This window comes from Aulonocara sp. 'chitande type north' Nkhata Bay, linkage group LG4 (genome assembly GCF_057382095.1).
Source record: "Aulonocara sp. 'chitande type north' Nkhata Bay isolate Kocher_YH1m ecotype deep benthic linkage group LG4, A_spYH_male_GT1.1, whole genome shotgun sequence".
NCBI lineage: Eukaryota > Metazoa > Chordata > Actinopteri > Cichliformes > Cichlidae > Aulonocara > Aulonocara sp. 'chitande type north' Nkhata Bay.
Window position 1 is genome coordinate 37,407,603 of NC_141347.1, and position 17,500 is coordinate 37,425,102.

The window sequence follows — 17,500 nt, forward strand, 5'->3', positions numbered from 1 at the left end:
GGTCTGGCCCGTTGGACTGTACTCAGCAGTTTGGAGGTCCGACAGTTTATCTGATGTCGGGTCAGCTGCTGAGGAGGGTAGGATTCAGCTGATGGGTCTGTTTGAGTTCTCTCATTCATCATCAGCATCGCATTACTCATGCTCAGCCATGAATGTGTGGGTTTATGCCTCCGCCCTCTGAAGTCGAGTAGAGGTCATACTTGGTGTTTTGGCTACCAGCTGTTTGGTGTTGATGACTCAAGCTAATCAGATTCCACTTTACTTATACAGTATGTCAGCACAGACCACAGTTTTTGTTTTTTAATTTTCCCTTGTAATAACTCAAACCAGTATCAAACTGCTGCTGAAAATAGTCCCCAACAGAAATACTATGTCCTTTTGCTTTCACAGTCACAGAGGTTTTTGGTGCACCCCTGCATACCTCTTTGCAACCCAACAAAACCAAGCAACCTGCAGTAACCACTCTCCAGGCGGTTGGGGAATCCCCAGCTGGTTTTAGGCCTGTGTTAATGGATCTAAGTCAGATCCATCATTTGAAAAATGATGAAGAACTTTAAATAAAAGCTAGAGAAACACCAGAATGAGTTTGAGGTTCACAGCTACAGACAGGGTATCTGATAGATGCACAGCTAACTCAATGCCAGCTGGCCACTTATGAACAGACGAGTGCAGGGCTGGACTGCCAATCCGGTGTGCCGTTGGCGTCTTACACTCATGAGGATCTGGCAGCAGTGACGATGCCCATCAGCCGCCATCGCTGCTCGAAACCACAAAAACATCTGTTTAGTCTTAATAACAATAATCAGCACCTGAGCTGACCTGATGCAGCATCTTGCCTTTTATCACATGAACACGATGAGACAGTGGATTCGATGGGCACTATTTTCAGAGGCGGAGGGATTTGGTTGCTGCTGCTGGTGATAACAGTAGAAACCGCGTTCACCCAGAGAAACACAGAAACATCCAGACTGTTGTTAACATGACACTTTATTGATAAGTGCTACATGTTGTGGATTGATCGACGATCGACTGCAGGGAGGGGCCGGTTTACTCGTACAGCCAGGACTGGGCGCATGGGGTGTAGGTGACAAACTCCTCGGCCTTGAACCACAGGTCGACCTCCATCTTGGCGTTCTCCAGGGTGTCGCTGCCGTGGATGATGTTCCTGTGGAGACGGAGGTGATCGGTGCGGATCAATAACTGATCAATGATTTCAGGGTTTGTGGGGGGAGGGGAGGGGTTCTTTCAGACAGCTAATAGAAAATGTCTCATTTCAAAAATGCGTTAAAATTTTTCACATTTTGTTAAGACTTTAAAATATTATGAATTTAAGAGATCTCATTAACATTTTGTGAGTGTTTTAGTTTTCTAATGTCTTAACACACACGCGCACACACACACGCGCGCGCACACACACACACACACACACACACACACACACAGCAGCTGGACAATGCAGTGGTAACACTACTTGCTTTTGGACCTTCAGGTCGGGGGTTTGACTCCCGACCATGGTGTGTGTGTCCAGTAAGGCTAAGTGAAATATGTTACAGTGATACTGATGATGCTACGGCCAGGGGGAGCCGGGATGGAGGACTGGGAGGAGACACTTTTATCCCACTGAGATCCTAATCTTTACTACACTGAGTTATTACTGGCTGAAAAACAACAGTGTTGTGAGTTGTGTGGGTCCGTCTGCTCTGCGTGATGTTGTGTTATAAAACAGAGGCAGTCATGTCGTGGTCGCTTGCTCACCTGCCGATGTTGATGCACAGATCACCACGGATGCTGCCGGGCTTGGAGTCAGCGGGGTTGGTCTCACCCAGCATCATCCTGGCCAGCTTCACAATGTTCTGACCCTCCCACACCTGGAATGCACAAACACAGACTTACAAACAGCTGAACTGAATTTTGATGTTTACGTTGAAAGGTGAACAGTTTTAGTTCTTTTCTACTTTAGTGATACAGGAAGAACAAACCAGTGTAATCCATAGACTGTATCTAAAAGATGGACGAGACCACTGTGATGTCACCAGTTTCAGTTTTCTGTCACCATCACGTCAAATTAAATATTCTAAATTGTCAGGAACTGCCTCCTCGGTGGACTTGCTGCTCTATAGGGGGCGCTCTTGAACTCACCCAGAATAGAAGTAAAATGTAAACACTGTCTTCTAGTTTTGGACAAAAAGTCTCAAGACCACTGACAAAGTTGTATTTTAAACATAGGTTAATGAAAAATATGTCAATAAAGAGAGAATGATTATTAAAGTAGATTTTATTGAAAATAAATACATATGAAAACCAAATAAGATTTTGAAATCTATAATGATCTGTTTGAGGGAGGGTGGCGCCCCCTAGTGGCGCCCCTGCTGATAGCGCCTTCTTGGCGATTGCACCCAAAGTGTAGATCCATTAGATCCATTAACCTCACAGCAGCCATATTAATGGTCAGATCACATCATTAAAAGGCTCCAGCTGCACAAACAAGGTCCAGAGGTTCAGTTGAGGTGAAGCTAGCAGACAGCTAGCAGCTACAGCCTAAAACCTAAGTCGCCATCATCCACCTGTCACTCAGAAAGGCCACGCCCCTAATAATGCAAAATTTAAGCCTTAATACAATTTAAACAGGTGAGTTATAAAAAACAACAGCTGTTTGTGTATCAGGATGTAAACGTGTTTATTTCTGCTGTAAACGTTTAAAATGGGACTGACTCCCTGCTGCAGCCTCTAGTGGATGTCAGAGGAACTGCAGTTTTAGGTGCCTCATATTTCCTCGCAAACTCAAACTGTTTGCAGTTTTGTTTTTATCCCCTTTTGGTTGCAAACGTGTGCGAGGTCAGGCTAAATAAAGCTTGGATGATTAAAGTCTCCTATGTTTGTCCGGTGGAGGTCGGAGCACGATGCCTTGAACACGAGAGGGTGTGAATAGATGGAGAGACGAGTGAGGCAATGGAAAGAGATAAAGCGAGAAAGATATGTGTGTGATGGCGGCGCTAGAGGCGAGCTGAGTGTGTTTGTATGTGTGTTACCATGGCGAGGACGGGTCCAGAGGACATGTATTTGCAGAGTCCAGCGTAGAAAGGCATGTCCTTCAGGTCCAGGTAGTGTTTCTTCATGTGGTCCTCAGAGGCCTGAAGACACCAAATACAGGAAGTTACACATTCATCGGCGAGTCAGTCACTGGGTGGCCACGGCCCAACGACGGGACCAGTATTAAAAATGAACTTTGTGTTTTATTCAGTCAGGCCTGAAAGCAGCAACACTGAGACCATAAACTCATCAGCTGAGCATGAGGCTTCTATCCAATCCGAGCTCTTTATGAGCACAAGTGGTGAAACAAGCCCCAGTTTTTTTAAACCTGAGGTTACATCCATGTTTTATCCACACTTGGACTGCCAAGAGGAGGGGGCTGGAGGGGGAGGGGGGTATCAGGTGTTTTATTGCATGTTCATCATGAATCCACCGAGACGACTGGCTTCACTTCAACAACGCCAAGCACTCAGCCCCTGTCATCGCCTCTAATCGAACACCTCCTGTCACACCATGTTGCTTGGCTCGCTCCAGCCTTTTACATCGTCTCTAATATTTACACCGTACCGGCTCGAACACTTGGACTCTGCAGATCATCAGAGATCCGTGAGCGTGGCTTCATATGAGCAAAATTCTGAAATTACAGAATTTTCATGTAGGATACAGGAAAACAACTCAAGGTAGTGACCCTCGTCTTATTTCCTGTCATGTATTTCCTGTTCCTGTGTGGACTTTCATACTAAACAAACTGAAGTCTCGAATAATGAGCTCGCTTTGCACAAACAGGCTGCTCTAAACACTCACTTTATGCTGTTTTTTCTAATCTGGGATCTGTATGATGTCATAGAGGGAGCATAGAAGCCCCACCCACCTGCTGCTCAAATCCAGTTTTGCTAATCAAGAAAGCTGCCTTAAAGGGGGAGGAGCTTTCAGACATAGATGATGAGCGGCTGCAACGAGGCTTGGTGTGAGGTAAAGAAGGATTATTATGAATGGAACTCTGTTCTGATGAAGCTGGTTCAAAGCCTCAGTTTAAAGCTGACAGCTGCACTTTTATGAACAAATGAACTGCAGCAGAGAAGAAACGCCCCCTGCTGGTGGTCAGTATGTGCTGATCAGTTGTTTGTATGTGAGTTGTGGCGCCTGGCGTCGTTTTTACCTGCACGAATTTGGCGGCGACCAGCCTGAAGCCTCTATGCTCAAAGCGCTTGATGATCTCGCCACACAGTCCTCTCTGGACGCCATCGGGCTTCACGGCAATGAAGGTACGCTCCATGTCTGCTTAGGAGGCTGCACAGGAAACAGGAAGTGATCAGTCAGCCCACAGGAAACGAGATGAGTTCTTTGATGAGCGTTTGTTTGACAGCACACAGTGTGTCCTCAAACTAAACCATACAGAAATATTTTATATATTTTATAAATAAGAAATGTTTTATAATATATTTTTTAAAATTTTCGATCAAATGTAAAATTTGATCGATAGTTTCCTAAACATGTTTAGATTCCTGCAGAGGAGGAGGAGCCTGCAGGGCCGAAGGCTTAAGTGTTTTTGGATGAAAAAGAAGCTGGAGATGTGTGAAGGAGACACCGCTGAGCTGAACACGAAGCACGGCCAGAAGGAGGGAAACGACCCATCTACCCCGAAAACCACATTTGTCTCATCTTTGTCTCTGTGAGTGTCTCCTCCTCCTCCTCTTCCTCCCTCTCAGGTGTGTCTGCTTTATCCTGACACATCTCATCACATCGTCTCCTTCAGTCACAGCTCAGTGAGAGCTGCCGATATTAAATTTCCCCCTGATGTGAAACCAGAGCTGCCTCTGAGCTTCCTGGACCACATTTTCTTCTTCTCCCGGCGTAGCAACCGCCGCTCGAATCTGAGCCTGCTCATAACTCTGGACAAAGCCTCGGCGTGCCGGAGGCCCCGCTGCTAATTTTACTGCCCGCCGGAATCTGCTGGCGTGACGCCGACAGCAGCTGAGAGCAGGTGGGACGGCCTGCTGTTAGAGAACAGCTGCTCTCAGCATTTTTATACCTCCAGAAAATGTTCTCATTGTGCATATATGCATATTTAAAAATAGTCCTTGTCTGCACAAACTTGGCCACGATAATCTGAGATTTCAGTGAACTAAGTGAGACCCTGATATCTGACAGCTCTGAGGCTAAAATTTCAGCTTTAAAGATGTCATGATTGTAATGTGCTCTGAGGTTTTAAAAGTTCAGCCTCCATATGCAGAAATTATTTTATTTGCTGAAAATTTACAAAAACCTCCAACAGGCCCGTCAAACTAAAAACAAGAATTCTGATGAAAAAACGTGTTTTTGGTTTGTGAAACACTGATTTCGCAGCTCGTTCGTGCACAAGGAAACAGCTGTAGAGACGGTCAGAGAAAAAACATTTGCTGCTCCTACATCACCAATTTAACGCTTCATTTTTTACCAGATTTAAACTGCAGATTTCTGCTGCAGACTTGCGACATAATAAACATTTTTAAAACATTCATTATTCCTTTGACATGTTTTCCCTAAACTGAGTTCATTAAACTGAACATTTTTAAGACAAGTTCAAACTTTACTGTTAGAAATTCACTAGTTTCTAACAGCTGACCATAAATCTGTCTGATGTGGTCTCTCTGCCTGTGGGAATAATATGAGGCTGAGGAGAGCATTATGTTTAAAGTCAAAGACACTCTGTAAGTTCTGTCCCCGGTGGGCATGTCTGGAAAGTTCCAGTTAAAAAAAAATCAAGTTATAGTAGCATTGATTTGATTCCATTACTTTTTGGTTTTTAATTGCACCTTCATATCACATTAGCAGAGCTGTGACACCAAGAGTGCAGCGGGCTGCAAAGTTACAAAGTTTTGCAAGACTGAAGTCATTTCAAAAAGAAGCCAACAAAACGAGAATCCCACACACGATGTCACTAAATAATTTTATCATATTTAGTCTGTGAAGGCGCAGATATCATATAAAAGTGGATTATTTTTTATCAGCTGTAAAGTTTCTGTGCGGATCAGATTTTAACTGGAAGCTTAAATTTTATATTTTGACTGATTTTATACCAAAACTCAAATGTATGAGTTTGAAAATGTTTTGTAAAACATCTTTTTAATATTAGGAGAAAGTTGCTCATGAAGTAAAAATGTGATCTGCTGCATACGTGTGCGTCTGTGTTTGATAGCTACCTTGGTTCTGGGATGGGAGAAGAACTTGTGGAGACGATCTGCTGGCGGCGCGGATGTGATCACCAAGGCCACAACACCACAGAGCGGCTCTATTTAAAGGCTTCTCCGTGGGGGAGGGGCTCCAGAAATATATATATGTGTGTGTGTGTGCGTGTGTGTGTGTGTGTGCGTGTGTGTGTGTGTGTGTGTGTGTGTGCGTGCGTGTGTGTGCGTGCGTGTGTGTGCGTGTGTGTGTGTGTGTGTGTCTGTGCGTGTGTGTGTGTGTGTGTGTGTGTGTGTGTGTGTGTGTGTGTGTGCACAGTGGGTCTAAATCTGTGTCAGTTGTTGACAGATATTTATGTGTGTATGTGTTTCTGTTTACCTGTCTTTGTGGGGACCTGTGTCTTTTCCACAACCATCCAAAATGTCCTCAAACAGCAAACATTCTTCTAAAACTGCAAACTTTAATAAAAACTCTCCACTTTAAAAGACCTCCTTTATTCACTTTTTGGGGGGTTAAAAATATCTTATTGTGTGCAACTACAAAATGTCTTCATGCACATTTAACAGTTTTATCTCTAAAATCATCAAACAGTGATTGTAGATCATCAAGCAGAGGCTCAGTTACAAAAGCAGAGAGAAAGATGTTGACATAAATACATAAACATAAATATGTTATGTTCAGGTTAGCAGTGCTGACTGTGGAGCTGATTCAAGCAGCAGCAGTTTAATGGCTAAAAGCCATTTCACCATGTTTGGCTTGAACTCTGCGCACCACAAGCTGACCCGACCCTGCGGATCTGAGACACCTACCCAGCTCAGCAGTCATACCCCTGATATATTTTGGGCCCATACCATCGAGAGACTTAGAGACAAAAAGTGGGGCATTGCATTTTTCTCTATATTTAGCAGGACGTGAGTGGAAGGAGCTGAGAATCAGAGTAATGTGCTCTCTCTTCTTGGTGTGTGTCAGGGTTAAAGCAGCTGCAGCATTTTAAATTCATTTATACTTGTTTTATATAACGAGCACATCACAGACTGGAACCAGCTCCCAGTCTGGATTCAGCAGACAGACATCTGCTTCTAAGATCAGCCTTTCCTTTTTGCTGAAGCCCACAGTTAGGGCTGAATCCTCCCTGAGTTACACCGCAGTAGGCTGCTGGGGCATTCCCATGATGCACTGAGCTCTTTTTTTCCCACTTCCCAGGTGCTTGAACGCCAGCGCTGCACGTCATTAACCGCCATCTTTGCTGAAATCCCCGCTGTGATATCTGTTATCTAGGGTTTGTTGTTTCTGCCTGTGTTGAACCTTCTGATCTCTGAGCTCCTTGAACACTTTTCTGTCTCTGTCTTGTCTGATTTCAATTTTTCAGTTTTATTTATACAGCTCCAAATCAGAACAACAGTTGGCTCAAGGCGCTTGATATTGCAGTAGATCGTACAAGTCAAGTCTTATTGAATAAACCGTGCTGTTCATTCACTGCTGGAGCCTCTGCTGGTCATTAAAGGAACTGCAGCCCTGGATGCTGACTGTTAGAAATCTGTGAACTCGTAATAATACCGTTTCCTTTTATCCTTTCCTCGACGCTGTTTTCCGTTGCTGCTCTGTAAGTTGAAGAGGTGCAATTCTTACATAAGGGAGGGCGATTGTTATATAACAACTGAAATCGCACTCGCTTCTGTACGAGTCTTTAATCCAAAGCTCCAACCTTCACCCTTCCCCCAATTTGACCCTAAATATAAACCTTATCCTAATCAGGGATGGAAATCACCCTCCTCCCAAGGGGCACGCGGTCGGGTCAACAGTCCTGAGGAGGGGACAAAGGGATCCTATCAGCTGAAATGAAAACACACACCCCCTGATCACGCACACACTCCACCTGCTAATGCTCTTATACTGTGATGCACTTGGAGCTGCAGAGCCACAGCTGTGAGACCTCTTCTTTGCTTTCACTGACCCACAGAGTCCCTCTATCCCCACAGGACTGCTGTCTGTCTTAACTTCAGGTTCAAATCTTCCCCAGAGGGCAGGCTGACCTGAGAGTTAAAAACGCTCCAGATTCCTTCAGCTGCAGTAAAATGATCAGTGTGGCTGTTCAACCAGCTGTTACCTGCTCAATGTCAGGTGATCGTTGCTAATCAGAAAACCAGGACACAGTATTCATATGCATGCGGTGCAACTTAAAAAACAAAGAAGCAGCAAAAAAACACTGAATATCAGAATCAGAATCAGAATCAGAATACTTTATTGATCCCTGGGGGAAATTATTTTTTGTTACAGTGCTCCATTTTAAACCAACATTAAGACAAGACAGACAATACACTAACTAAGAATAGTACAATATATACATATATATACATACATACATAAGTCACTTATAAATAAATATTTGGAAAAGAAACATGTGTAGCTGTAGCAGCAAACAGTGTGTTAAGTGGATGCGTTGTACAGGGAGATGGCCACAGGCAGGAATGATTTCCTGTGTCGTTCAGTGGTGCATCATGGGTAATCTCAGTCTCTCACTGAACGAGCTCCTGTGACTGACCAACATGTCATGGAGTGGGTGGGAGGTGTTATCCAACATTGTCTTTATCTTGGACAGCATCCGCCTCTCCGACACCACCTTGAGGGAGTCCAGCTCCATCCCCACAACATTGCTGGCCTTACGGATCAGTTTATTAAGTCTGTTGGCATCTGCGACCCTCAGCCTGCTCCCCCAGCATGCAACAGCATAGAGGATCGCACTGGCCACAACAGACTCATAGAAAATCCTCAGCATATACATATACTGAATATACTTCAGTAAGTAAGAAATAAGTAGAAATATGTATTTCAATAATAATTAATGTGGTATTACTACTGCAGACATTTGAGGTTATTCTACACTAATAAGTCATATTCTCTGAAATCCTGTGCTGGTGCTGGCTGCTCTGTGAGGCCAGAAACAGAAACTTACACCTCAATTTAATATTTATAAAAGAATAAAAAATCATCTGAATTAAAAGCCTTGTGCAGCATGGGTCTCGATCAATACCATGAAGGGATTCGACATATAAAAACAAAGGTGCTGTGTCGGCTGTGGTCATGCTAGTCTAAGCAGCTCGGAAAGAAAGTGACCGAGCTTTTTGAAGTTTTGAGCAGACCTCTCATCAGAGGTGAAACCATAGTGAAGACGTCCAATCACTTCTTTCCAAGCTCCTCCGACCGTGTGTGGGTGACAGGATGGAGCTGGCCTATCATGCTGGTTTCCATCCAGACCAGGATCATCTACAAGGCTCAGGTTTCCCAGCAGCTCAGAGACAGTAACAGTAACAATCCACTCTATCCACTCTGCCATAGCTCGGCTACAGACTCAGCACCCGAGTGCCTTTATTGTGATCTCGGGTGACTTCAACCATGTATCACTGGACAATACACTACCAACATTCAAACAATATGTGGACTGTCCCACCAGGGGAGAGAAAACTTTAGACTTACTGTATGCTAACGTCAAGGATGCATACAGCTCCTCCTCCCTCCCCCCACTTGGTAGGTCAGATCATAACCTGATTCACCTCACCCCCCGCTATGTGCCAATTGTGAGGAGGGAACCTGTGACCACCAGGACTGTTAGGAGGTGGTCAGAGGAGGCAATAGCGGAACTACAGGGCTGTTTCGAGGTGACCGACTGGGAAACACTCTGTGAGCCTCACGCCGAGGACATCAATGGGCTTACTGAGTGTATCACAGACTACATAACTTTCTGCACCGACTCCATTGTTCCAGCTCAGACTGTTCATTGTTACCCAAATAACAAGCCGTGGGTGACTAAGGACATCAAAGCCCTCCTCAACAACAAGAAGAGGGCTTTCAGAGGGGGCAACAAAGAGGAGGTGAGGAAGGTCCAGGTGTTACTAAAGGACAAGATCAGAGAGGCTAAGGACAATTACAGGAGGAAGCTGGAGTGGAAACTCCAGCAGAACAGCATGAGAGAGGTGTGGAGGGGCATGAAGACCATCACTGGATTCAGGCCAACCAACAGCAGGGGAGCTGAGGGAGGTGAGAATAGAGCCAATGAGTTGAATCTGTTTTTCAATAGATTCGACACCACAGTGTCTGCTCCCACCCCCACAACCTCACCTGCAGTCAGCCTGGAATCCAGAGCCACACCACTGTGCCAGCCTCTCTCTTCACATGTTGCCTCCTGTGAGATTCCTGACACCCCTCCCCCACCCATCACCTTCACTCAATACCAGGTTGAGATGCAAATGAGGAGACTTCACTCAGGCAAGTCTGCTGGACCAGACGGAGTGAGTCCCCTTGTCCTCAAGACCTGTGCCCCCCAGCTGTGTGGAGTCTTTCATAAACTGTTTATGCTGAGTCTGAGTCTGCAGAGGGTCCCGGTGATGTGGAAGACATCATGCCTCGTCCCTGTACCAAAGACGCCTCGTCCCAGTGGCCCCCAGGATTACAGGCCCGTGGCACTGACCTCCCACATCATGAAGACCCTGGAAAGGCTCATCCTGGACCAGCTGCGACCCATAGTAAGACCACATCTGGATCCCCTTCAGTTCGCTTATCAGCCTCGTCTCGGAACAGAGGACGCCATCATCTACCTGCTCAATCGTGTCTACACCCATCTGGACCAGCCGGCGAGCACTGTGAGGGTCATGTTTTTTGACTTTTCCAGTGCTTTCAACACCATCAGGCCGACCCTCCTGGGTGATAAGTTAGCAGCGATGCAGGTGGATGCTTCTCTGGTGTCCTGGATTGTTGATTACCTGACAGGAAGACCACAATATGTACGTCTCCCACAGTGTGTGTCTGACAAGGTGATTAGCAACACAGGGGCACCACAAGGGACTGTCCTCTCCCCCTTCCTCTTCACCCTCTACACCACAGACTTCAGCCACTGCACAGAGACCTGCCATCTTCAGAAGTTTTCTGATGACTCTGCGGTGGTTGGATGCATCAGCAGGGATGATGAGACAGAGTACCGGGCTGTGGTCGACTCCTTTGTCACGTGGTGTGAGCAGAATCATCTGCAGCTCAACGTGGCAAAGACCAAGGAACTGATCGTGGACTTCAGGAAGACCAGGAAACACTTGACCCCTGTTTCAATCCAGGGGGTCAGTGTTGACATTGTGGAGGACTATAAATACCTTGGAGTACACATTGACAATAAACTGGACTGGGCTAAAAACACCACAGCACTTTACAGGAAGGGCCAGAGTCGTCTCTATTTTTTGAGGCGACTGAGGTCCTTCAACATCTGCCAGAAAATGCTGAGGATTTTCTATGAGTCTGTGGTGGCCAGTGCGATCCTCTATGCTGTTGCATGCTGGGGGAGCAGGCTGAGGGTCGCAGATGCCAACAGACTTAATAAACTGATCCGTAAGGCCAGCAATGTTGTGGGGATGGAGCTGGACTCCCTCAAGGTGGTGTCGGAGAGGCGGATGCTGTCCAAGATAAAGACAATGTTGGATAACACCTCCCACCCACTCCATGACATGTTGGTCAGTCACAGGAGCTCGTTCAGTGAGAGACTGAGATTACCGAAAAGCACCACTGAACGACACAGGAAATCATTCCTGCCTGTGGCCATCTCCCTGTACAACGCATCCACTTAACACACTGTTTGCTGCTACAGCTACACATGTTTCTTTTCCAAATATTTATTTATAAGTGACTTATGTATGTATGTATGTATATATATGTATATATTGTACTATTCTTAGTTAGTGTATTGTCTGTCTTGTCTTAATGTTGGTTTAAAATGGAGCACTGTAACAAAAAATAATTTCCCCCAGGGATCAATAAAGTATTCTGATTCTGATTCTGATTCTGAAACTGCAGCCACAAGATGGCAGCAATGTACAGGATGCTGCAGGAAGAAGCTGATGACTTTGTACCATTTATTCCGAGAATTTTTTATTTTTTCACTGAAAGGCAGACAGTAAACATTAACGAGTGATCTGCGCTGTTTCAGTGAAGGTTAACTGTGAGGGCACTGGTTATGGCAGAATTTGTAATAATTATTTTGCACAGCTTTTACTCTGAACATCTGGACAGACACCATATTGTCTAAAAATTCACTCTCCCATCTAAATCATTGCATTCAGGTGTATCATTTACCTGCATGGTCACAGGTGTATAAACTCGAGCATCTAGCATGCAGACTGCTTCTCAGGAGCTCAGCTTGGTCCAGCGTGCTGCTGTCGTAGGCTCTGCAGAGCCAACAGATACAGACCTCTGAACGTCACATGGCCTTCAGATGAGCTCAACAAGTTTTGAGTTTCCATGGTGACCAGCTGTATCCAAGCCTTACATCATCAAGTGTTGATGCAGTGGTGTAGAACACGCCGCTGGACTCTAGAGCAGTGTCAGCGTGTTCGCCGGACTGACCAATCACGCTTCTCCATCTGGCGATGGACGAGCGAGTCTGGGTTTGGCGGTTGCCGGGACAACGGTACTTGTCTGACTGCGCTGTGTAAAGTTTGGTAGAGGGGGGGTTATGGTGTGTTCTTCAGGAGTCTTCGTGCTTCAGCAGACCGAGACACTGCGGACACCTTCGTGTTCCCAGTATGTGGGACCAGTGTGGGGATGGCTCCTTCCTGTTCCCACATGACTGCACACCAGTGCACAAAGAAAAGTCCACAAGGACACGGACGAGCCGGTTTGGTGCGGGAGGACCGGCCTGCACAGAGTCCTGACCTCAGCCTGATCCAACACCTTTGGGACCAATCAGAGCGGAGACTGTGAGCCAGGCCTTCTCCTCCAACATCAGTGTGACCTCACACATGTGCTTCTGGAAGGATGATCAACACTCCCCATAAACACTCCTGAACCTGAGGAAATCCTTCCAGGAGACGTCCAGCTGCACACGGTGGGCCGACATCACATTCCACCCTGTGGATGTTCAGTGTCCTGATACAAAAACAAACAGAATACTGTCCCTCACACGATAACACGTCTGTCTCTATAATTTTATATTAGCTGCAATCATTAATCAGCTGAGCTGAGGCTCACAGAGACCCCACCGAGGACTAATGACTAATACAAGAACACCAACAGGAAGTGACGAGGCTTTGTGTTGTTGTCCAGAGGTTTTATTTCAGTGTCTGTAGTGTGACAGCAGGTCTGCGGGAGGCGGGGCCTCTCGCTGGTTGGCTTTACTTTCAACCCTCCCCTCAGAGCTGCCTAATCAATAGCTCTCCAATCAGCAGAATTATCCACAGCCTCTCTACGCTCGTCTTCTCCCTGCTTTAACATTTGATGTGTAACAATTAAACATCTCGAGATAAAGTGCAGTAATACAAATAATCTGAGTGTTTTCATTTTATGGAACAAATATGACAAAAGGTTCAACCAAGAAGAGAGAGAGTGAGTTCGTATGTGTAATGTTGTAATTATAGGAAACAGTAACGAGAACAACCTGAACCGTAACATTAATAATTATGAGCTTAATTCAATGATATACAATTAAAAACATATTTTCACAACAGTGTGGAAGCTGTGGGTTGTAATTTTTTTAATGGTTCAGCTTTTTACTTGATATATTTTAAAAATTTGAAACTTGCTCTTGAACGACTCCTGTTCCATGATAATGTAATACAATGAATTTAAAAATTACAAATAAAACTGGAATTTCGCTGTGAAACGTCCGTCCAGTCTGACGCTTCTCTTTGTACAATTATACACAAATTATTTCAAGAACAGTCACAGTTTTGTAATACAGTCGTCCCTCGTTTATCGCAGGAGTTACGTTCTAAGTAGCCAACTTTTCACACTTTTCTCTTGTTTAAACACTCTGAAAGTTCAAACCTTTGTAGAAAAATAAGTCCAGCATTACAGAATGTTTTCAAAGCCTCTTTTCAGGTCCAGAAAACAGGAACAGAGCAGCTGCCACAGAATCAGCATTAATGAATCAATAGTACGGAAGTGGAGGAAGCAAGAACGAGTTGAGTAAAGTTTGACTTTTCTGACTGTTTTGTTTCGCTTAATGCGCCTTATAATCAGAAAAATACGGTAACTTCCACCGTCCTTTAGCCTGTCCAGAAGTCCAACTTTTTGTGCGATGGTTAGCGTCTTCGCTGCCTTCTGGGTGCTCGCGCAGGAGCCTTTGTGTTTGTTGGGGAGAAAACAAACATACAGTACAGCACCGCAGAGTCACACTGCTGGGACTGAAGATCTATGTAAATGTGACAAGCTGAACCCTGTACAGGAGACACGGCACGGAGGAGAGTGATTGGCAGTGGTCTACAGCCAATCAGGACACAGAAGGTGCTGTAAAAGAAGAAGAGAAACAAAGCAGCGACGGGTGAACTGCGTTACAGCGAGGGACCACTGTATTAGAACGTGACGTTTTAAATCATTACATTGCATAATTATTAGTTATAATAATTATAAAACTCACAAAAAATGAAAGCTAATTTTCAGCTTAAAATTACTTTGTGTAATAAAACTTTTTTAAAATGACTTTTTTCATGTAATGTGATAAAGTTCATTTATTTATCTCATGATATTGAACCCTGAGAAAATCTTAAACACTTTCAACCTATTCTCAGAAGTTCCACAAATTAATATTTATAATATTAATAATGTTTCTTATTATACAAACTTCATGTGACATTGACTTTTTAAAACGATCAGAGACAGTTATAACAGAAAAACTTCATTCTTGAAATCAAATTCTTTTTATTGTTGTTCTCTTATTTCTGGAAATCTAAAATAAAATCTAACGATTACATTTTTTCCTGTAAAACTGCAAATGTCATATTTTATTATTTTTATATTATTATTAAAGTGCTGTTTAACCATACATGAAAATCTTTGAGTGTTTTGTGTTACGATGCCATCCCTCCGAGCCCCGCCCCCATCAGACCTCTGCTCCACTGACATCGTCTGTCTGACGTCACAGAAATAAGGACTCGTTATCGATGTAAACAACCACTTATGTACAAAAAAAGAAGAAACAAAAAGAACCCAAAGCTTTAGATAGAAAACAACAGAACGGTCAAACTGAGGCGTTAACTGTACAATTCATAAAGTCAGAATCATTTCTTTCTGTCATCACTTTACACTTTATCTCACTTTTACAAATAGAAAACACCAAATTAAAGTTTCTCCTTGAGTTAGTGCTGCTCTCTCTCCGCTCATACATAAAATATAGTCTCCGTTAGTATTTTCCTATTTACACGGATGCAATATGTACACTTTAATTTTTTCAGTGTTTTTGTTCAGGCGACAGCGCAGACGGCCTCGACCCAAGAGGCCGCCCGCCTTCCAGAATCATGGATCCCAGCGAAGTGCAGGCAGAAACCGTGATTGGTCAGTGAAACAGGAAGGTTTGCCGCAGGAGGTTGTGAGATCGGAAATGTGCGAGATGAGGTTTGCTTAAATCAGGGTAGAGTCGAGACTCAGGACATCCGTTTCTGCCGGGGACGACGGTGGGATCCACAATAGAGCGCCTGACACCCAGGAAGTGGTCCTGAGAGAGCCACCGGCAGACTAGTGATGATCTAATAGTAATCTTCGCTGGGTTTCACACTTTGTACCCGCCAAAACCGCCGCTAACGTCGCCGCCTCGACAAGACCTTTAATATCAAATAAAGAGTTCTTCAACTCTGGAGGGAACAATGCAAATCACAGGGAGCTGCTCTGGACCTCCGATTTTTGGGAACATTTTATAGTTCAAACGTTGAACGTGTTGTTGTTGGGATTCGAGACAGAGAGAGCACACTTGCGAATTCTGAGTCATCATCCATTGAACTTCAAATTTCTTCAGTTTAAAACTCATTTTCTTGGAAGTTGAGACTCAAACGGCAGCGTTTAGGTTCTACTTGAATTTCTAATTTGAGTATTTGAATTTAAAACTTGTTTTCTGGGGAACTGAAACAAACCTGCGAACTTTGTGTGGCTCTGATTTCTGACGAGTGAGAACGACTGAATATAACGTTCAGGCTCAGATAGCTATCCCAGCACACCGCCTGTTCTCCTACAGTGACCAGTAGTTTCTGCAAATCTGCAAGCCACTTTGCAGGCCACCTCAACTCCTGTCGTTTATGCCTTTACTGAAGCCATGAAAAAGCACTGAAGCTTTAGTCAGACTTGCTTTCTTGGGTTTGCTGTTGGACATTTGGACTCCTTGTAAAATTTTTATCTCTCAAATAGTGAAATTCAGAGTTTGACTTAAACCTCAAATTAACTTTTTGCAGTCTTCAATCTGGATTTCTGTCTCATTTTTTGGGAAACACAAACGTGTTCCTGAAAATTCAAACTTGCATTCCTCGGAGCTCCATATCGGATAAAAGGTCTTGTTGAGCTGAAGACGTTTTGAAGCTCTCGTCCGGTCCAGAATCAAGTAACCTGCACGGTCAAGCTGGGACTAAAAGCCTCAATTTGACGAGTGAAAATGAGGCTTTACTCAGTGCTTAAACCACCAGGTTCTTCCCAAAAGCCCGGTTTAAGTGAAGGGGACTCACAGAGGTACGAGCAGCTCTGGGCTGTGCTGAGGACTCGTTTCTGGACGGGACCGGCCTCGCTTTCATAAACAGGATGTTATGGTACAGATGGAGAATGAAGAAGTCTCACTGACCACCAGAGCTGAGCACAAAGAACGTTTTCAAACCATTTACACGTTTTCAGCTGAGCCGCCCTGACGCAGCGAAGCTTCAGTCCAACAAAGAGATCGGGCTCATCAGACCGAGTCAAAGAAAAACGTGATGACGCAGCAGGAAAAGACTTCCAGCTCCCGAACGTCTTCCATCTCCAAAAACCTTCTGTTCAGACTGAAGGATGCTGTGAACTTGATGATTTTGTTACGTTCCCCTGAAAGGGTCCAGGCGATAAGGGAAAGTACCAAAAAGTGTCCGGATCAGAAAAAGGAGACAGAGGCAAAATGAGACACGCCTCAGATCACTGAGACTGTCCTCACAATCGAGGATTCGGCCGAGAGAAGCGAGCACGGACGTCTGGAAGTCTTTTCCTGGGAATCAGATTTTTTAAAAACTCGACGTGAACTGAAGAAAGAAGAAGGCGTCAGCCTTTTGTCCTTTTGTCTCGACGGTCGGCAAGGTGTGCTTCGGGCAGCGCGCCTACGGAGGCCCACAGAGGACACGTAGGACATTCACTCTGTGGGCAAAGAGCGGCGGGCGGTATACGATGGAGTAGCCGAACCAGCTGAGCGACGTCAGCTCTCCGGCACACCTGTCCAGGGTCTAACCTTCTGTACCACCATTAAAAGTCGAGCAGAAGGACTTCAGACTGACTTTCTTCTTCTTTGCCGTCAGGTGAGCGGCTCTTTGACGTCTGCGCTCAGGCCTGGCGG

At 44.9% G+C, this 17,500-nt stretch overlaps 1 protein-coding gene across 1 annotated transcript; it reads right to left on the bottom strand.

Moving 5' to 3' along the window:
• Nucleotides 1-969: 969 nt before the first annotated feature.
• Nucleotides 970-6,332, bottom strand: LOC147333280 (nucleoside diphosphate kinase B-like). Its single transcript, XM_086290360.1, has 5 exons — nucleotides 6,213-6,332; nucleotides 4,190-4,320; nucleotides 3,030-3,131; nucleotides 1,756-1,868; nucleotides 970-1,165 (listed from the first exon to the last, which is right to left on the bottom strand). The coding sequence occupies exons 2-5, from the start codon at nucleotides 4,304-4,306 to the stop codon at nucleotides 1,048-1,050; spliced, it is 450 nt and encodes a 149-aa protein (XP_086146486.1). The 5' UTR covers nucleotides 4,307-4,320; nucleotides 6,213-6,332; the 3' UTR covers nucleotides 970-1,047.
• Nucleotides 6,333-17,500: the final 11,168 nt, after the last annotated feature.